This window comes from Phymastichus coffea, unplaced genomic scaffold (assembly GCF_024137745.1).
Source record: "Phymastichus coffea isolate CEN01 unplaced genomic scaffold, Cenicafe_Pcof_1.1 PCOF00002, whole genome shotgun sequence".
Classification (NCBI taxonomy): Eukaryota; Metazoa; Arthropoda; class Insecta; order Hymenoptera; family Eulophidae; genus Phymastichus; species Phymastichus coffea.
The window spans coordinates 2,792,879-2,815,689 of record NW_026706813.1 but is presented as its reverse complement, the minus strand read 5'-3'; the positions used below and the strand labels follow the sequence as shown (position 1 = coordinate 2,815,689).

At 37.4% G+C, this 22,811-nt stretch overlaps 1 protein-coding gene across 3 annotated transcripts in view; it reads right to left on the bottom strand.

Moving 5' to 3' along the window:
- Window positions 1-22,811, bottom strand: part of LOC131663390 (rhodopsin-like) — an 833,111-nt gene that overhangs the window by 617,388 nt on the left and 192,912 nt on the right. For all 3 annotated transcript variants that reach the window (XM_058933786.1, XM_058933783.1, XM_058933794.1), the window contains exon 2: window positions 20,942-21,344. In XM_058933786.1, the coding sequence (XP_058789769.1) occupies window positions 20,942-21,150 (209 nt within the window). In that variant the 5' untranslated portion in view covers window positions 21,151-21,344. The remainder of the gene's footprint in view (window positions 1-20,941; window positions 21,345-22,811) is intronic.

Here is a 22,811-nt window from a genome sequence, read left to right as displayed (position 1 = left end):
CTGATGGGTCGTAGACAAGTGTCACGACCCTGGCAGGTGGTGATATCACTGGTCCATTTCCCTAAAGCTCTCGAGGTTTTGAATACATCTTAGTTTTTGTAGACTTATTTACTCGCTAGGTAGAGTGCGTTGTGTTACGCAAAGCCAATGGGAGAACAATCGCAAGGGAATTACACGAGAGGATTGTCACTAGGTTTGGCGCGCCAGAGATATTCTTGTCGGATAATGGAACCGAATTCAAGAATCAGGAAGTCGATTCAGACCTCCAGATGATCGGTATACAGCGCGCCTTGACTCCCGTGTATCATCCGCCAGCGAATCCCACAGAGCGAGTAAACAGGACTCTCAAAACCATGATCATGTCTTACCTGAGCCATGATCATAAGAGCTGGGATGAACGCCTGTCAGAGTTTAACTTCGCGTTGAACTCGACAACTTATAGCGCCACGGGATAAAGTCCTGCGATGCTCATGTTTGGGCGTCAGCCGGTACCTCCTTTGACGTTTAGAAGGACCCAAGATCAACAGGCCCTTGAATGTTCAGAGGGTCAAGATGTGGTGGATTGGGCTGAACATATGAAGAAGCTCCCTAATTTATGGGAGAGGGCTAACTCCAAGTCAAAAGAGGAAGCTGCGCGTCAGGCGGCTTATTATGATCGGAAGAGACGGCAACCCGAGTTTAAGATCGGAGATTGGGTTTGGAAGAGGAAGAGGATTCTCTCTTCGGCTGCCCAAGGCATTTCAGCCAAATTGGCGCCGAAATATGCCGGTCCGTACGTGATTGAAGAGGTTTGTGGTTCAAACACGTACAGACTAGGAAATCAGCTGGAAATCCTGCCCGAACACTTCCATGCCGAAGCACTCAAGCCGTACTACGGTCCGGGTGATGAAGAGGAAAGCTAGAAAGTCATCGATCCTCGCCAGCCGTAAAGGGAACAGCTGTTGGAGGCGAATGAATCCGCGAACTTATGCGACGATCCGAGGGGGGATTTATCGAGCGAGCGAATCGAATTAGCCGCCCCCACGGCCGTAGACAATAATTCCACCGAGACGTCGGATTTGCCGGTATTTGCCCCAATCAAGAAAGGTCGAGGTCGACCTCGAAAGGTCCCAGAGACGGTCACGGGTCAAACAAGAGGCAACAACTTTCCCTTAAAGGAATCTAGAGGTAGAGTAGGCCTCGAAAGACCGTGCCTGTCGTACAAAGAACGGTTGGACCGATAAACCCGAACGGTAACCAACGAGGGCCAGGGCTTTCCCGCAAGGAATAGCGAGGGAACGCATAACTCGGTGGGATGCGGCATTTGATAGGGTTTTTCTTCGTGCAGGGAGTTTCATCCGAGATTTTTTGTTTTGGATGTTACAGATGGACCGAAGAATCGTTGTGAAAGAAGAGACCTTCGAGGTTGTTACGCAGATGTTGTTAAATCTGAAGCTGGGCCCTGATGCGACGTAGTTAATAGAAGATCTGCGGAGCTTCGCTATGGTCCATTTGAAGGGGACTACCCGAAGGGAGCGCCACAACACATTCGTGGCGGACGTTCTCCGGTACGCATCGTGGGTCGCCCCGAAGAAGGCTTCCAGGGACGCTTGTATCCAGACAGAGGACCAGGAAGAGGTCAAGCGTCCCAAGTCCACCGTGGACTAGGACAGACCACTAGGTCTGGACCTAGGTGCAGACCCTCAAGTCCGGCGTACCCCGGACATCGGACAGTGCGAGCCAGTGCCCAGGACCCAGGGAAATCTGTGGGGCATCGCCCTGGGTCTGGAAATACCCCCGTATCCCGGAGCAGCCCACTCTCCTCCTCGACTTCAGACACGTACGTCTGGGGATCAACTAGGTGGAGAGTGCCTGGCGGTTCGCAAAAGATCTCCAGTCTCAGTTTCAGGAGCACCTGAGACGCTTCATGAACCGCCAGGACTCAGAAGAACCGCTCGGATAGTGGGCAGACGTGGCTCAGCGCCAGAGGACCTATGGAGAGGCCCTGCTGCGGATCAACAATGGACAGGAGTCCCTCGCAGCGCTCTCGGCTCCGGCTCAGGAGAAGCGAGCCCTGAGAGCTACTGGCGCTGGTTGACGGTTCATGTGGACGGGCGTATGGCTCCTGACACCACAATCGTGGTCAGGTCGCAGGAGGGACGTGCGACCGCCACGATGGGAGGCGTCACCATCACCACCTCCCAGGGAGTCGATACCCAGCAGTCCCCTCGGTCTGCTGAGCAGGTCACACCAGATCATGAGGCTGCTCAATCCCGATCGCAGATGAGGGCTGCTACATATGCGGGGAGCCCGGGGTGACCAACTCCCAGCGGTGCCCGAAGAAGGCTACACACTGGCGCTATCCGAAACATCGAGAGCCATGTGTAGCCAAAATATGATCGATGGCTAATAAAGTAACCATAATAAAGAAGTGAAGTTTAGATTTATTTGGTTCCTATCTTTCATTTCTTTTCAGGTTCCTGATGGCGGCAAATCGCGAGTATTCGTCCTGCCAGGGTAATCAGTATTTGGAGAGGACTGCAACGGTAGTCGATTCAATTAACCCATTAAAGCCCACGCTAAGACTGGTTGAGATAGCGACAAACAAACTGTGCTATCTTTTGCATAAGTGAAAAATAAAATATACGTATTTTTTTTTATGTTATTTTCAATTGTTTATAACAAATTATTTAAACAAATTACAAAAAAATTCATAATTATCAAAATCTAAATGCGGGAATCGATTCTGGAGGTGAAATCAAGACGAAAACCTATATAACACTTTTTTGTCAGAATTCAATTTGTTAGTGTAACGTAGGAATAAACAATTGCATGTTGGGGAGAAAAAGTGACCATGTCAAGTCCCAAGCAAAATCTATCTGGAATAGCAAAAAATAAACTGTGCTATCCTTTGCATAAGTGAAAAATAAAATATATATATTTTTTCTTATGTCATTTGCAATTGTTTATAACAAACTATTTAAACAAATTATAAAAAAATTTATAATTTTCAAAATCTGAATGCGGAAATCGATTCTGGGGGTAAAGTTTAGACGAAAACCTATATAACACTTTTCTGTCAGAGGCCAATTAGTTATTGTAATGAAGGAAGAAACATTCGGCCTCCTGAGAGTGTTTCAAAAAATCGTATAAAATGAAGCTAATTATTGTATTTATCCATCAATATTGGCATGAATTATTGTAAATATAATCGGTGGGATTGAATTATTGTTCATTGCCATGTCCTTCTTTATGACTTTTGCAAACAGGCATAGAACATTTCTCACAATACCATTCCGTTCTTGTCCGACATGTTGAAATTCCACATTTCCTAAGACTCCCATGTTTCATCACGTGTTCTTGGGATGAAGTTTCACTCTGTTTCTGTCGTTTGGGGGGACGTTTGGAAGATAACTTGTCAATATAATATTCACAAACTTCTTGAACAATATCTTTGGAACCTTTTCTTTCGTCTGGATGTAACTTATTGTAAATCACTGTAGCGTTTGCTAAGGATGCTTGGATGAGCCGTAATACAAGGCACCATGTCCATTTCTTACTTCGAATTGTAGGCATCAAAGCATTACAGTGTTGATCATGTAGATCGACGCCACCCATGTGTTCATTATACATAGAGAAACAATGAGGAAAAAGAATAGATTTTTTCGATGATTCCTGCCATCTCTGCATTTCAACTTTTGGTTCATTTCCATATTTCGAAGAGAGAATCGATACTGGCTTTGAGTCCATAACTGTAATATAATTCAATTTTGAATTCACTTCATGCATTGAAATAGTGTATCCTCTTTTAGCTTTTTTTGGCATTTCGACTTTCACTTTCACACGATTATGCCGAACAGTTCCTGTCGCCGATAAACCATTTTTTTTCAAATGAATCATAAGATCTGGGTTTGTGAAAAAGTTGTCAAAATAAATATGATACTTTTTCAGTTCTTCTCTCTGTGTTTTTTCTAATAAATTCGAAAGTAACTTTATCACCACTCTAGACCCTAAACCAACGGCAACTAAAAGATTTCGTTCATCGATTCCTGATTTACCAGTGTAAATATCAAGATCATATATATACCCATCAGAAGAACAGACTGCCCATTCTTTTATTCCAAATCTAATGGGTTTATTCCTTATACATTGCTTGATACCAAACCTACCAAAGTATTTTACCATTATCTCATCTATTGATAAATTATAGTCAAAGAAACCAAATTGCATACAATTCTCACGAAACATATCATACAGAGTTCTAACCTTCCAGACTTTATCATTTTGATCAGTTTCTTGAAGTTTATAGAATCGTATGTTCTTTTTTATGGCAACGAAATTATTTCTAGACATAAGTTCCGCAATTACTGGACACTGAAGTATTCGCTTTTTTGACCAGTAATCACGAATACTTTTTCTAGAATTGAAGATAGTAATCATTATGATTGTAATAAATTTTTCTAGATCATCCATACATAAATCAAAATGATTTTCAGAAGTGGCTTCAATGATATGGTTTTTCATTGATTTCGAAAAGAAAACCTCAAACAACTCAAAAGCATTTTTGGATTGCAATGATGAAATAGGTGAAATATTGAAGTTGCTCTCGACATGCGGAGAAATATCATTCAAAGCATCATTTTTCCAACTGTACTTATGATTCGGTTCCAACAATTTCTGAGTACTTGTGTATGTACTTTTAACATGTTCGTAAGAACCTGATGGTAATTCATTTGATAATGTATCTTCATTTGGATCACCGTCCGAATCTCCATCTGAACTTTCATATTCATTAGGAATGAATGCTATATCAATATGTTGACCTTCATCACTATCAGAATCTTCAACTAAATTTGGTAGATCGCTAATTCTCCGTCTCGGCATTATCAGTAACGTTACCAATTTAGAACAAAATAAAAACTAAAAGTTTTCCGAAATTATTATTTCAAAGAATAGATCCAATGTATAAATGTTTTCAACCGTTAGCCCGCCACTCAAACGTGATCTCTAACACGGAAGGATTTACGAAATGAAATAAACTTATCCAATTACAGTATAAGATCTCAAAATTTATCAGTAAAAAATACTGATATGATTCCAGATACTATGTGTGAGAATGAAAACACTTATTTGTCAATAGTTTATTTCTACATAAAGATATCAAATTGAACTCTGACAAAAAAGTGTTATATAGGTTTTCATCTCAATTTTATCCCCAGAATCGATTCCCGCATTTAGATTTTGATAATTATGAATTTTTTTGTAATTTGTTTAAATAATTTGTTATAAACAATTGAAAATAACATAAAAAAAAATACGTATATTTTATTTTTCACTTATGCAAAAGATAGCACAGTTTGTTTGTCGCTATCTCAACCAGTCTTAGCGTGGGCTTTAATGGGTTAATCGATCCGTTCGCGATTCTATTACTCGCGTGTTAGTTCGAACAATTAAGAGAGAGAGAGAGGGGGCGCGTGAGCGTTTGAAATAGGCAGTTAAGCCTCAGCTGTTTTCGCGAATATACTGCCAATTCGATTTGCACTGTGTTTCGCCATTTCAATCAAAGTTTCCTGGGACAATTTTGATACGTGCGTGCGTGAGTGGCAAAGAAGCATCAAAATCAAGAAACAGCAGCAGTTTAGCAGCAGAAAATTGCAGCAGATTGGAGAGTGAGGCAGCGCAGCGGATCAGTTGGAGGAGCATCATTTATAAAGGCTTAGTTTTTAATCCGATTTCATCTATGGTATTAAGTGGATTAGGAATAAAGTCACTCACACCTAAGATACATCGTGTGTCACAAGTCAAGTGACTTAAGTTGAGTTCATCTCAGTTGGAAAGAAGACATCGAAACGAAATCATCTGACGTAAAGGCGGATACACGTATAACTATACGTGTTTAACGGAGCGGCGGTTAGCTCTGCATCGTGGGAGTTTGTGCTTAAATAAATTTTCCATTTTGCTAGATAACCTCCCCCGTTACAATTGACATTGGTCCGTAATTTGCAGAAATTACAGAAATATAGAGAAACGATATCTGTCTTATTTCAGCTTCCATAATTTATCCAAAATTAAAAATAAAAATTATATTTGACAGATATATATTTATGCAATTCAATCACGTTAAGTTTATTTGCCCATTTATAGCTTTTATACAATTAGTTAATAACAATGACTGATATTGCTGAATATTTCAACCACCTCTGCCTCATTCATTAATCGTTATTTTTATTAATAACTTTATTATTAATAACATCTATAAAATTGACATCTTAATGTTCAATGCGATACTCCTGCGTAGTTTGTGGGTGGGTTCGGGTAATCGTAAAATTTAATTGATCTGCTCACCGTTAGTGAACAAATATTTCAAGTAAAAAATTATTTAATTTCTTTATAATTATTTTATCATGAAAATTAGATCAGTTCGGGGAAAATTTTTAAAACTTTACTTCAATTCAAAATATTGATCAATAAAAACGGTAAGGGGTTTGAATTCTTTAGTGACAACAATCACTATTGTGAATTTTTTCAGAAAAAATTGCAATGGGTAATTACAGTTGATTAGATATTTGAATTGGGCTAATGTAAATCTATCAATTACCATTTTTATTTTTAACTTTACTTAAATTATGTACGCTGGTTCGGGGCAGGTCGTAACAATGAGTATTTTTTAATATGCATTACGCAAATCGAGCATGCGCATTATACCTTTCAATTTAGCGCAGATTGAATTTTCATTATTGAAATAATTTAAGGAAATTAAATGGTATTATACGAACTGTTTCAATCAAAAACTAACGAAAGATTTATCAGTAAATAAAATCTTTTTTATCTATGTATTAATCTATTTCTACTGATCATATTTTCAACCTTGAATGGGTGTCACCTTTTTAAAGTCTGTTTGGTACATCTCAGTTGTAAATTCACACATTGTTCAAACATTAGAAGCCAAAAATAAAAAAATTATGAGAATCGATAAATTCCATTACATTATATGCATAGTACTTGCTGCATCCAGCAGGCTGCCGATTAAAATTTTAATTCAAATTACATTAAAGAGTTGATTGATTGACTGGAGCAAAATATTTTGTAAACGATTAATAAGTCACAATAACAAATGTAACTCATGTTGTGTAATATTAAGGATAACTTTGTAGAGCATGAATTTGAATGCTTTTCAGTTTTATAAAATAAATGCTGGAACGGAATGTTCCTAGGAATTTATAATTATTATTTATCTATTTACACTTGAGAAATAGAAACGATCGACTTATTTAACAATTTATTATTAATAGATAATTACTATCGTTGATGTCGTATACAGTATCAGACATATATTTTGAAGTTTCATAAGTCAGTTGTCAAAAATAAAACAGTTTACATAATCGTGAAATAAGAAATATTTTTATTAAATTAGCAATTCTATAAATAATAGAAAGATTTCATGCAATTTGTTTGTACGATATCATTTTATTGATTAATAAACAAAAATTTAATTTAAACGCCGGGCAAACAAAAGCTTATTATCACTGCACCTCACATACCAGAGATAATGTTAAAGGAAACCAGTTTGAACCCTAAGTCTTCATAGTGTGGTTACATTTTTATAAAATAATAAAATAACATACAAACAGATTACAAACAACCTTTATTATTATTTAAAAGTATTGATCTCATCGAATAGTTATTTTTATCTAGCATTTTTAGGTAATCATTAATAAGACCTGTATTTTATTAGAGAATACTAATTTCTCAAATTGCCTAATTCTGATACAACTAATATTTCATGTATGGTCCTATTACAAATCATGTTAACGGTACCCATTTGAATTCTAAATTTCAACAATAACATTAAACTCTTTTTTAAGTGATAAACTAATAATGCACAGAGTGCATACTATCTTTGTCATTATTACTTTTAACTAATATTTTTGAGCGCTAACTAATAAGACCTTAAATTTACTTAGAGAATACTAATTCCTCAAACTACCTCTTTCTTATATAATTATTATTTCTATAGATGACCATAAAAAGAGTAAAACACCATGGATGGCAAAATCGATGAAATAAAATTAAATTCTTTTTTAATTTATAAACTAGTGATGCACAAATAGAGTGCACACTATCTTTGTCACTATTACTTTTAACTAATATTTTTGAGCGCTAACTAATTAATAAAACCTTCAATTTACTTAGAGAATACTAATTCCTTAAACTGCCTGTTTCTGATATAATTATTATTTCTATAGATGACCATAAAACGAGTAAAACACCATAAATGGCAAAATCAAAGAACTTACACTACTCATCGGTTTAATATAGCACTATCTATGACATTATATATTCTATCTATAGAAATAAATGAATTCCCAGAACTGCTTAATTCTGATAAATACAGGGTGGGCCATTTTAAATCATCCAGTCGATTTTCTCGGAAACTATGGGGGTTAGCGAAAAATAGTTCAGATGAAAGTTGCCCAACTTTGAGGGGGACATATCCCTGTGACCTTGCCTTTAACCTCTAAGGTCATGTTCAAGCTCATTTGAAGGTGAACTTTGTTTTTTTAAATAGGAACCCCTATTTTTGACCCCGGATTCGGAAAGAGCGGCAAATTCTACGCTCAGATAAGGTAATATATGTGAGATCCGCATGAACCCCAAGGCCATGTACAGGTCATTTTTCCGGCCCGAATAATCTGGGACGCCTAAGGTTAAGCGTAAACTCTTCAAACAAGTTTCTTCAACTTTCAAGGGTACACATCTGTATGACCTTGCCTTTGAACTTTCAGGTTATGTTCAAGGTCATTCCGCCTTCATCTTCGGTTACAGACTAGCCTTCGTTTTTATGTTTTTCTCATTAAAGAATTACGTAGATATTTATTCTCATATTCTGACATCACCATTCCAAAATTCAGATGATAATCTTAAAGTTATTATTTGTATTTTGTAATTACATAAAATCATGTAAATTAAATATTCATTGCAAAAAATTACTAATGCAACATCGTACTACAAATGTATGAAAAATTCTTCAACTTAACAAAAGCAAAATAACTTCAATTCCTTTACGTTTCAAATTTTGGAAAATCATCAAAAGGAAATTAATCATGAAATTTGAGTAATTTTTCAAATTTTCTATTTCCATCAGTCTTGGAAGTTCCGATTGAAATTACGTGATCTTAATTTTGTTTGAGTGATTGAAATCTCTAAAAATGCCTGACTATCAGCCGAATGAGATTATGGATATGTTATTGGTTTTAGAGACTAGTCATAATAATTATCGTGCTGCAGCTAGACTTTACGCTGAATGCTTTCCTCACCGACAACACCCAGATCATAGATAAATAAGTCGCATAACTCAGAGAGCTCGTCGTGGACGTTTTGTTAGGCAACGCAGGCGTCACGTGTATGACGCAAATGATGTACGTGTTCTGGTTGTTCTTGCAATCATTCACCTTGATCCTCATACCAGCAGTCGCCGAATTGAAAGAGGGCATGGTATAGCAAGAAGAACAGTTTTAAGAATTCTCAGAGTTCTAAAATATCATGCTTATCATATTACTTTGGTCCAGGAGTTACAACCTGCACATTTCCAACAGCGAATTGCGTTTTGCCAATGGGCCTTACAGATGATACAGAATGGTCCAATTTTTTTCAACTATGTCCTTTTTTCTGATGAGGCTCAATTCCAAACTTAATAGGCATAATTTCCACTTTTGTTCGAATGAAAATCCTCATTGGCACAGAACTATGAATCACCAGAGGCGTTGGAGTCTGATGGTTTGGTGTGGAATCATCAATGGTTATTTGATAGGTCCTTATTTTTTTGAAGAAAACGTTAACGAGAATAGTTATTTACAGCTAATAAGAAATCAGTTACCTACAATGATGGAAGATGTTGATTTACATACGCGACAAAGAATGTGGCTTCAGCAGGACGGTGCAGCACCACATTTCGCTCGAATTGTACGGGCTTTTTTGGATGAATAATGGTAGATGGATCGGACGAGGAGGTCCAGTTAACTGGCCTGCAAGTTCACCTGACCTCACATCCCCAGACTTTTATTTATGGGGCTATTTGAAAAATGTTGTTTTTGAACAGCAGCCGACAACTAGAGAAGACATCCAGGAACGCATTCGCCGAGCATGCACTGCAATACCAAGAGAAACTTTGCTTGGCACTGTGCGCCATTTCCAGAGACGGTTCGATTTATGCCTCCAAACAAATGGAGGTAACTTCGAACATTTGCTTCGAGGTTAAATGAATGATATTTAGAATATGCTTAATAAATGACTATGTAAATAGCAGACATAAGTTGTATTTGACCTTGTAATCCTCCGGTACAATATAATAAACATTACAATTATACTTTGTTCTAATTTCGAACCCTGACCCCACTCATATTGCTTCATCTAAACGTAGAATTTTCTGCTCTTTTCGAATCCGGGGTCAAAAATAGGGGTTCCTATTTAAAAAAACAAAGTTGACCTTCAAATGACCTTGAACATAACCTTAAAGGTCAAAGGCAAGGTCACAGGGATATGTCCTCCTCAAAGTTGGGCAACTTTCATCTGAACTATTTTTCGCTAACCCCCATAGTTTCCGAGAAAATCGACTGGGTCATTTAAAATGGCTCACCCTGTATATACAGGGTTTTTTCATTTTAACCCGACCACGCGCATAACGTAAAAACAAACGTAAACAAAATACGTAAAAACAAACGTTATCAAAACATGATCTTTACAAAAGTTGTAGGGGACTGAGTGGGCTACCAAATCCTATTATCAACTTTGATCCTTAATTCGATTTTCAAGGTCATCTGAAAGTCAAAGTACTTTTTTTTATTAAAACCAAAAATTACATCCAAAATGATATTTCAAGTTTGTATGTATGACCTGAGAAGGTCAATTGAAGATCAAATGCTCAAAAAACCTTCTAATAACTAGTTTTTTAAATTTTCTAATTGTGTAAAATGCCATGCTGTCTTTGAAGCCATTTTGCAAGGTCATTTTAAAGTCACAGTACTTGTTGTAACAGAAAATTTTTTTTATCAAGGATTCGAAAATGGAAAAAAAAAAATTTGAATATGAAAATATCTTGGACCCTATTATCAATATTCAAGGTCAGTTGAAGGTCAAATTTTTATCCTACCATTAGCATCACCCAGAAAGAACGACGTAGACGTAATAGGATTGTGTTCTCTTTGGGGTTCTTGATTAGAGTGAGTCTCCTTGCCTCTCACTTTTCTTTAGAATTCAATGTAGGTTTTCAAAGATACCATCAATTTTCTTGAATACGTAATTGTATTCGCTGCTGAAATTGTTCTACTGTATTAATATGAGTAATACAGCCCTTGGGATGTTTTTACAAGCGGTTCGAATTCTTTGCATCCTGTCTTCTCTTGTTATTGGCTCGTGTTCATAAACAATATCTTTTAAATATTCCCACAAATAAAAATCAGGTAATGTTAAATCTGGAGATCTTGATGGTCATCGAACATAAAAATCTCCACACTCGGTGTGTCTAATCCAACTGTCACGATAATATTGATTAAGAAATTGTCTAATTATTATTCAAGGGTAGTGTACAGGAGCTCCATCTTATTGAATCCACATTCTTAATCTTATACACAAATCTACTTCTTCCAGAAGTACTGGAAGATGGTCTCTCAGAAACTGTAAAACACTATGCATATTTGTATTTCTATCGAAAAAATACGGGCCTATAAGGTATCCATTGACAATTCCACACCATACGTTAAGGCTCCATCGATTTTGATTATCTATCTGCCTGTGCCAATGCGGATTAACATCCTACCAATAATGACAATTATGTCGATTAAGCTGGCCATTGCTTTGAAAGCTTGCTTCATCTGAATGCATTACATATCGAAAAAAATTTGGATCATTGGCAATCATTTGTCGTGCCCATTGGCAAAACTATAGACGTAATCTCATATCAGCAGGTGTGATGGCTTGAGTCAAAGTGATATGATATGGATGATAACGATGATTTCTTAGTATTCTCCAATCAGTAGTCCTTGGTATACCAGTTTGCCTTTGAATTCACAGGTACTGATGTTACAATATAAATGAACCATTGCCAGAACCACTATTACACGAATATCTTCTTCATTGTAATTACGACGTTCTCTAACCCGTGCTAAGAATGGAACTAGGTTCGCATTTGTCATATTAAAATTCCGTACAATGTCGTTAATATAATTCTCTTGACTTATAAACGTCGACCCATCTTTGAATTTTAGAATTTCCACACCAAGAAATTTCTTTGCGCTTTTAGTAAAAGTAACCTTGAATTTTCCCTTCAGTTTTTCGAAGAAAGCATCTATCAGATGATCATGCGTGGTAGCAAGAAGTCCGTCATCAACACAAATCAACAAGAGCAATTTTAAATTGCCTTGAATATATGCATAAAAACAGGGATCAGATTCACTTTTCTTAAAGCCATAATCGACCAGAAAATCTTCAAAAAGCTCAAACCAGCACCGAGCCGCTTGTTTTAGTCCGTATATGCTTTTCTGTAAACTACACACGCGACCGGTACCGTCATTGAAACCGTCCGGTTGTTTCATAAAGATTGTTTCTTTCAATTTACCATGTAAATGGGCAGTTTTTACATCAAACTGTCCTAAAAGCAATCCTTCACGCGAAGAAAGAGCAATAAATATTCTAAATGCATCAAAACGAGCCACGGGGCTAAAAGTTTCATTAAAATCTACTCCTTCTATCTATGAAAAACCCCGACTGACTAGCCTGGCTTTGAAGCGTAAGCTTCCGTCACCGTTCGGTTTATATGAGTAGACCCATTTGCTTCCAACAATTTTGGCGTTGACTGGCTTTTCTACAAGTACCCAGGTGCCATGTTCAAGGAGAGACTGCATCTCGTCCTTCATGGCGAGTTTCCATTTCTCATTGTCGTTTGAATTCATTGCTGCCTCGTAGTTTTTCGGCGCTACTTTTGAAAAATGAGAAAGAACGCACCCGTAGAAATCTGTTTGCCGACGTACGCGTTTCTTCCGTACCTTATTCAAGGTATCATCGTCACCTTCACCTGAATTACTCTGTATCCGGGCTTCGACAACCAATTCCGAAGATTCATTATCGGTAAGGTCAGTTTCTTGGCTATCGGAAGTTTTGTTTTCATTTTCGTTGACTACCGAGAGTTTTTGTTTACCATCTTGAATTTCTACTTCGGCGATGTTGTAAGCCAATCGCTCCGATTTGAATATGACATCACGACTAATAATAACATCACGCAACACCGGTACATATATGCGGTATCCTCTATAGTTTTCAACGTACCCGACGAAAATGTCCTTCATGGATTTCCTATCTAATTTCCTTCTCTTTTCTTTTGGGATATGAACATTCGGCCAAAGACCTTTAAATTATCAATACATGCCGATTTACCCGTCCACAATTCGTATGGAGTTTTTCTTAGAATTTTAGTCGGACCCATTTTGTTCAAAACATAAACAGCAGTGTTAGCGGCCTCAGCCCACAAGAAGCGCGGCAGCTCTGTATTTAAGTACAACATTGATCGAACAGCTTCGACAATTGTTCAGTTCTCGCGTTCCACTATACCGTTTTGTTGTGGAGTATATGGTATAGTTACCGTATGTTTTATGCCTCTACTTTTAAAAAACTTTTGGTTTACAGTGTTGACAAACTCCTTACCACCATCACTTACAATTTCCTTTACATCATTGCCGAATTGATTCTTTATTTCTATGCAAAACTTTTGCAAGTATTCGGAAGCTTCTGATTTTTGGCGCAAACAATAAATTTTTCGGAAACTCGAGTAGTCGTCTTTAATAAGCAGAAAGAGCCTATTTTTGCCTATTGATTTTACCTCCATCGGCCCACATAGATCGACATGCAAGATTTGCCTTGATTCTTTAGCGCGATCAAGCCTACAATGAAAAGGATTTCGGTGAGATTTACCGCGCACGCAACCGTCACGAAACTGATTATCATGATTTAGATTGATATCGACAGTTTTCAGAATTTCGCGTACATGTCGTTTGTTTTGATGACACATTCCTTCATGCCAGAGCTGCATGTTTTCTTTATTGGCGGTAAAGCTTAACCTTTCAGGCATTACTACTTCCAAATCGACTTTATACAGATTACCCGCTTCGGAACAAGTTGCAATGACTACATTATTTTTAAGCAAGGTACAGACTTTCCCATTATTTGTAGCTTCAAGGTCAATACCCTTTTTAGTACAAGCCTTTAATGAAAGCAAATTGACATGTAGCGTAGGTATAAATAAAACATCATATAACACACAGCTTACATGCTTATTCGCAACTAGTGTTTCTATGTTTTTATTCCTATACCCATATGCAGACTGCATGCTTCCATCTCTAAAAGTTACAGGAACTTGCTCTTCGTATTCGGTATAGCTCGAAAAGTAGTCTCGTCGCCAGGTCATGTGATCCGTGCTTCCGGAATCGAATATCCGCATGGCCGTCTTCTTCTGATCATGCTTAAAACCGGCAAGGGCGATCTTCTCCTCACAGTTGTTTGTTGTCGATTTCATCTCTGTATTGTTTCCTTGAAATCTCTTCGGACAGTCGCGTAAATAGTGATTCGGAGAGTGACACTTGTAACAGTTACCGCGTCTTGAATTCCCATACTTGTGTTTCTTCTGATTGCCCTTCTTGTTGTGCATTTTTGAGAAACTTAAGCTCTTGGTTTGCTTGGGAACCAATGCGATCGCTTGATCCTCCGAATTCTCTCCGTAGTTATCCACTCTTGACTCTTCTGTCATCAATCTTGCGGTTAGATTTCTAGAGTTTTCTTTTCTTTTGTTTCGGAGTCCCAGGCACTATGAAAGTGATTAAATTCTTTTGGAAGGTAACATAAAATCCGGGTTAACACCATTGATTCCGATATTTTTCACCTAAGTGCAAGATTTTCTATCTTGAAAAGGTTTACCATGGCGCTCTCACTTTTATCCCATTTGAATTCAAATAATTTCTTTTGCAGCAATGACAAGTTTTCTTCCGACTTCATCTCGTATACTGCGTTCAACTTGGTCCACATCTGCCGAGCGGTTGTACAGTTCATTAGAAGATCCAACGGTCTTTTTTCAACTGTCGAGACAATTAACTTCCGTGCAGCCGTGTCCGCCTTTTTGAACTTAGCTGCAGCAGCATTAAACGTTGCTTACTGCGTATCAGTGGCTTCCGCGGAAAGAGGTTCGGGCATCACCAGATCGCATTCACAAACCGCCAATTGGTCGTCGTCATCCTCAAGATACGTGCGCACCACAAAAAGCCATCGACTCCAGTTATCCTTGTCTCTCAGTTTTTCAATTTTCGAAAATGACTCCATCTCAGTGTTGTTTGCCATTTATATTAACACTATACAAAAAAAGCTCACACCTGCACACGCGACACGCGGGCTGGGTCCATAACCTTTTAAGAATAATCGGTTATTTGGTTTACCTTCGCAAAAAGATAGAACCAAGGAAATGGCAGACGGTTAATGTAAGAACTTTATTGATTGTGAGGTTAGTGGAATACACTTATGGATGACAGAGAAAAGATATATGGACAAATCCACGGAATTCTTAACTTTTGATATCAAGAAAATTTGGAAAAAAATTTAATCGCACACTCTTGTTATTTTGCACATATGTTTATCTATCATCGAGGAGTAATATTCCACGTTTGTTACCGAGAGCCGTCAAGGTCAGAAGGTCAAATATAAGTAATTCGAACAAAAATTCAATTTTATTAAATTAAATCATTCTTTATAATCTCTCATTCATAAATAACGTAAATAAACTCAGTGACAATAATAAATAACGCAAATAAGCACAACTATACATAACAATAACAATAATTATACATAACAAGAAGAATTGCAAACAAAATTATTTAAAAAATATAATATGTCGTGTAAAGAAAAAATTCATTTGCTTGTAATTTGAACTGCAAGTATTCAATTTATACTACTTTTCTGCATATCCAATTTTTTTTTCTTTGGGAATGTATAACTTTGACTTTATCGTCGTTTTATTAATATATATCCATTTTATTTTATAGCAACTGTATAATAACAGGGCTTCTTGTGGCCCTCGTATTTTATGATCATAATTAATGGATTAATGGAATCACAGGCAACAGAAATCATATTAAAATATTTTTAAAGATGTGCTATACGATATTATGGAATTTTTTATGGTTGCACGAATTTTCTTATCTACTTAAAACTCATCTTGTCACGCGTATATCATGCGCACATATTCGTGTCACGGCTAGATCTCTTCGTTTTAGTATCAGGAATAAGTAATACGTTCAAATAGTTGGTTATATTGAGGGCCGCGATCACAAGAGAACAAAATATTGATAAAACATCGATTTCACATAAAGTTATTTCACGTCATTGGCATGGTGTAGGATTGTTATGGAGATTCGCACATCGACATGACTCATGCCACGATTTCCCATTATGGTCAGTTATCTATCTAAAGTTTAATCAATATGATCCTTGAAGGGCCGCGAGTAGGGCATGCGAAAGATTGAAAAAAATTTAGGTTATTTCATTGAAAAATTTCCAGTTTTCAAGGTTTTAACGGCCTATTTTTTTTAAATAAAAAAGACTTGGGCACTCAATTTTTTCTATAAATGTTAGTAATAGGATGCTCTATCGAAATGGCATATAAGTATTTGCTTACAATTTCACATAGCTACAATAATTGCAGTGTTATGGCTATTTCACGAGATCATAGGCTCGACTCAACTCACAGCTAGCATGCATGCCATATGCAAGAGAAAACATAATGGTGGCGCTACTGTCGCTCTCCCTGATTACCAACTTATACATTAGACAAATGTACTTTTACCCCCTTTTTTTCCTTAACTCCTAAATATATGTTTCCCTTTTACCTCTGTAATAGTCATACGTACAGGCTATTTTAATAAAACAGAAGCTTGATAAACATTATGGTGATTGTGCACCTTCGATTAGAATGGTTTATAAGTGGTTTCAAAATTTTCGGAGTGGCCATATGAGCACAAAAGATGTTGAACGTTCTGGACGCCCTGTTGAGGTTACCACTTCAGAAATCATTGATAAATTGATATGGTGATGGCTGATAGAAGAGTGAAAGTGCGTGAGATTGCTAGTACTGTAGACATCTCGAGCGAACGGGTACATAATTTTTTGCGCCAACATTTGGACATGAAAAAGCTATCCGCTAGATGGGTGCCGCAATTGCTCACGATTAGCCAAAAACGAGATCGTGTGAAGTGTTGGAAGAATGGTTTGCAGCTGTTCCAGTAAAATCCGTAAGACTTTAAGCGTTGTTTCATCACTGTAGATGAAATATGGATACATCACTACACTCCTGAGACCAAAGAATAGTCTAAACAATGGGTTACCAAGGGGGAATCTGCTCCGAAAAAGGCGAAGACAATTCCTTCGGCCGGGAAGGTTATGGAGACTGTCTTTTGGGATTCGCAAGGAATAATCTTCATCGACTATCTGGAAAAGGGTAAAACCATTAGAGGCGAATATTATTCATCGTTATTGGATCGTTTGAAAACCGAGTTGCTAGAGAAACGTCCACGATTGGCCCACAAAAAAGTCCTCTTCCACCACGACAATGCGCTAGCTCACGCTTCAGCAGTTGTGGCTGCAAAATTGATGGAGATAGAGTTCCAACTCGTTTCATGTCCCCCTTATTCTCCAGACTTGGATCCGTCGGACTTCTATTTGTTCCCTAATATGAATAAATGGCTGGCGGGGAAAAGATTTTATTCAAACGAGAAGGTGATTGCAGAAACGAATGCCTATTTTGCAGACTTGGACAAATCCTATTATTTGGAAGGGATTAACAAACTAGAGCAGCATTGGATGAAGTGTATAAGCCTAGAAGGAGACTATGTTGAAAAATAAAAAAGATTTATTAAAAAAAATCAAGCAGTTTTTATTTTTGTACGAACTTTTCAAACGACTCTCGTACAATTAAAGAAAAAATTAAAAAATTCTACGAAAAATATAATTCCAGACTTCAAAATCACCCAGATAAACTTGTGAATAAACTTTTTAAGACATTTATCGCCAACATCAGTGTAACGAGTGAGGAGTAGCCGAAATAAAGATTTATATTGTTTTTTTGTTTTATTTCCTTAAAGTTATTACACCTAACCGGCATAAAAAACCCGATAGTAAGCGGGAAAAAGTCGGTATCCAACAAATTTAAACAACAATACAACTTTACGAAGACGGCGAGAGAGGAGCGGTGTAATTATTCAAATGCGAGTTAGCTGTAGACTAAGATTCTAATCGGCGCATCCTTCGGATAACATTTACACCAAGCCTTCTAGGACTTTTGAGAAGAACGCGCACTGTCGCCACGCTTTTTTGGTACTGTGAAGTCTGGAGCCTCTCAAAATTAATTTATTGGAGGTGCAAAGGGATGGCTTAACGGCAACGATGCGCACTCAGCGAACACCCACGTCAATGGGCCAAATCGAGGGCGCAAGCGAGCCACGGAAATTTTTTTTTGTTAACATATATTTTCTAAGATCCAATCGGTTAACCTGCTCTGTCCTCAACCTTACGTGACTTAACATAACGCTACGTCTCTTCCTTAATCCAAGTATAATTATAACTCCCTTAACCTACACGCAAACACATTTTTCTTAGCCTAACGCAATCTATTTCCATCGAAAGATGTAAACGAGTCCTAAATTACCTAGGCTATCTAGACTGTTCGTACGTGCATTTGTTTGGGTCGCCGATTGCGCATATGGGCCTAATTCCCAGACGCTCTAGCGTATTTCCCCGATGCTATGTAAATAAGGGTATGCTTCCGTACGCATTTCCTACAATCAGACTGAAGAAAAATTAACTAATGATGGTGTTAATAAAGACAGTATACTTACTAGAGTATACTGATGTTTATTATGTGTGTGTGTGTGTCTAATAAAAACAAGTTTTGCTTATTATGTCAATACGTTAGATAGATTTCAAATAAACTTGAAGTAATAATAAAACAAAAACATAAAAAAAATTTAATGCAGTCGAAATCAAAGCCTATATTTAGGCTCTCTCCCCGCGGATGACGCCATCATGAAAGAGTGTGTGAGTCGAGTTCCAGCTCTCGTAAGACGCGCCTCGCCTTGCTTATAAGTTACGTAATAAATCAGTTGGTTCTTTTTAATCTGTATCGCATCATATTCGGTCCTTATTCCTCTTCTTCTCGTGTATGCAATAGGCATAAAACAGAAATTATGCGTCAGCTTCGACGTTTTCGTCACTGGGGGTGCTCGAATCAGCAGATTTCAGTGGTAACATTTCATACCATGGTAGTTAGCAATCTCCCATTCCATCTTTGCTGATTCTTATCCAACCTTGCATAGCAACGCGAGGAGTATACTAAGTGAAATAAATTCTTAGCCTTTTTCTGAGATATGTTACATTTATTCAGCGATTACTTTCCTTTTCTATATAATTGTCTAAAAACTGAACTCATAAAACCATTCCTTTAAAGAGAAAAAAACAGCCTTAGACAATCTCCTCTCTCAATGAGCGTGCTTGAAAAATTTCAAAAAGATGAGTAAAGCGTTTGCTTACAATAGAGAATAACCAACTCTGCGGTTGTTTTGGTGCTTTTCTATCATAATCCTAAGGAATTTCTGTATCGATACATAAGTATCGATGAATCATGAACACACTCCAGAGACAAAGGAGTAGTCCAAATGAACGTTTATAGGTGAACCGGTAAAAAGGTGAAGACGGCGAAATCAGCCAACAAGTTGATAGCTACGGTCTTTTAGGATATACGCGGTATGATCTATATCAATTACTTGGAAGATGAAAAAACAATATTATGAAAAAATTATGCATCATTGTTGTATCAGTTGAGTAAAGAAATCAAGGAAAAACGTCCTCTTTTGAAAAAAAGTGTCCTCTTCCATAAAAATAATATACGGTTACACATTTGTGTGGCGTCGATGGCCAAATTTATGGAATTAAATTTCAAATTGTTACAACATCCATCATATTCACCAGATTTGACTCACAGGGACCTCCCTTACTTCTAAACTTGAAAAAATAGCTTGGTGGACGTCGTTTTACGTTGAACCTAGAAGATATCGCTAAAACAAATGACTATTTTGAGGAGTTTTCAAAATTTTACTTAAAAACTTTGAAAAAAACGCTTTCAAAAATATATAGATTTAAAAGAAAATTATGTTGAAAAAGGAAACAAATCTACCTAAAAATAATTTTGTTTCTTTTTTTCTAAGTATATATTGAACGACTCTTGTAAATTAGCTTCAAGTGTTTCATTAATTATTATGTAATGATCTCGCAGTTCTCGTCAAAAGTTTTCAAATAGGCACCTATATTTTCGGAAAATATTAGTACATTTTTAAAGCCAGCTACTGATTTATTTACTAATGACAGAGAAATCGGCTCACTAGATTTGAGTCATAACAATGAACGGTAAAATCGATATAACCTTGATTCACACCGAAAGACTGTGGTGTGTTTACCTTTTTTTAATATAGATTTGATAATACAATGTATATTTATCGAAGAATGAAAATAGTTATGTACCTGCCGTCCACTTGAACAAATCTACTGTTAGAGATACTAGAAAATTGTAATCTCGAATTACTTTAATCAATGCGCGATAGTCAAATTAAATGTATGGTGGCTATGGCTCGCCGTCTTTGATAATTTTCTTATTACGCAAACACCGGTGTACTGTATGAGGTAATAGATTTTTCCATAATACCATTATTCAATAAGTCCAACATTTACTCGTTATAAAATTTATTAATTTATGTGAGAATATCAAAATTACCTTTATCTAATTAGAACTTTTGAAGTTGTGTTCAATTTGATTGGTAACTTGTAGTTTATTTTTTTGTATGTAAAATCACTACAGCTGTGATCTATAGGTAATGACACTTACCAGTGAGGACTTATAAGATGAAGCATCTCACGAGGTACTTTATCGACAACTGATTGATTGACATACTGCGACATCTGTTGCCGCGCAAATTGTGGCCCTATACTTGTCAGTGTAAGAGTAAATATATTATTACTTGCTGTTGTTGTTAGAGGGAACTGGTTTTCATTAATCAGTTCGATAAATTGATCAGAATAATGTTGAAGATTCATTTCTTGAAGTAATGTTCACACCGTTTCGTTCCAAATGAATTTCGTTCAATTTACTTCTTTTTTTTTGATACCACTAAATTTTCAATGTAGTAAAATTATTTTAATTTTGCTCATTAATTTAATTTAACGTTGAAAGAAAAACTGAATTGGAGTAAGCTAGAGATGATAATGATACTATTGGCGGGAACTGTAATCTGAAATTTATAATTAACAGGTTATTAACATTCAATTACTCCAAATGAGTAATATTATTTAAATAAATACATGATACAGTAAGCACATTAGATTAAAAAGATATAAAACAATTTTTCGTAGTTATTTCCGTATAATCTTGAATAAGATTTAATAAACAATGCAAAATAAATAGAAATATTTTGAATCCATAAACTACAGCTCTATTCAACTAAATAATTAAATATGTAAGCCACTAAAATGTATTTCATTGATTAAGAATAAACACGAACACTGTCAGTATTGAATATATTTGTAAATCAAACAATTTCGCATCAAGTAAATTGATGTGATTGTAGTCGCAAAGATGAGAGATGTAGTGCTATGTAAACATGCATAATAAGCGCCGCAATAATGGCAGACGCGCTATCGCAGCTCTGGGCACGTCTAGTAGAAATGAAACTGAGACTAGCAGTTTCAGCGACTGTGTGGTGAGGGACGTTATCTAGAGAAACGTAGAGCAGGCACTGCGCGTGGAGGAAGTAGTGAAGGTGCTTAGATGCCAACAGTCGAGGTGGAAGATGGGTATAGGACTGACTTACCATTGATGATATGTCATCGTGCGTCCGGAAAAGGGATTGACCAGTTATCATCCGATACCACGGTGGCCACTATGGGGTGAAGACGAGCCAGTAGTACTATCACCTACGTATTCAGGAGACTATAATCCTTAGCATTCAGCTAAGAAAGATGATACAATTTTATCTCATTTTTATCGACATTAGAGATTTTTCTACCACAGGCATTTGCTACCAAATAAACTACTGACGACAAGATTTTATGTATTGTAACGGAGAATCTCGGCTAGGCCGATCTCGTCCGTTTGGCTCTCGCAAATGTTCGTGCGCCGTGCCAAGCTAAGAGTGTGTGCGTTTGGTACACACACTCATGCTTGGATTTTTTGTTTACGAGGTGCTGAACATGGGCTGAGCTGACGACTGGAGCGATGCAGATGGCGCAGAAGAAGAGAGAGAGAGAGAGAGAGAGGGAGAGAGAGAGCGCTCGAATTGCGGAACGCGGTGGAAAAGAGAGTCTCTGCTAAGCGATGAGCCGAGGAAGTCGCGCGCGCGGATAAAACCGTAAGGTCACGGTTTTCCAAGTTGGCCCCGTGACCTCGTCGACGATCGTTCGTTTCGGAGACACGCCCGGTGCGCGGACGAGTATTGGAGCGTGAGACTGGGTCGCGCCCAGCCATGTTCCGAAGTATACCCGGCACCGGTGCGTGTGGGTAACCGGCGAGGTACGCGGGTGCGCGCGTGAGCAGTCTGGACGTGCTGCAGTACCGAACAATAAAGAGGCGGCGGAGACAACAGCAACAATAATTAACGAGCAAGGCACGGATTGAGGCAGTAGTATGGTGGAGCGAACGAGGGAACGAGAAAGAGGAAAATAGCGATGACAACAAACATCAGCGAGACGGTCAGCGGGGA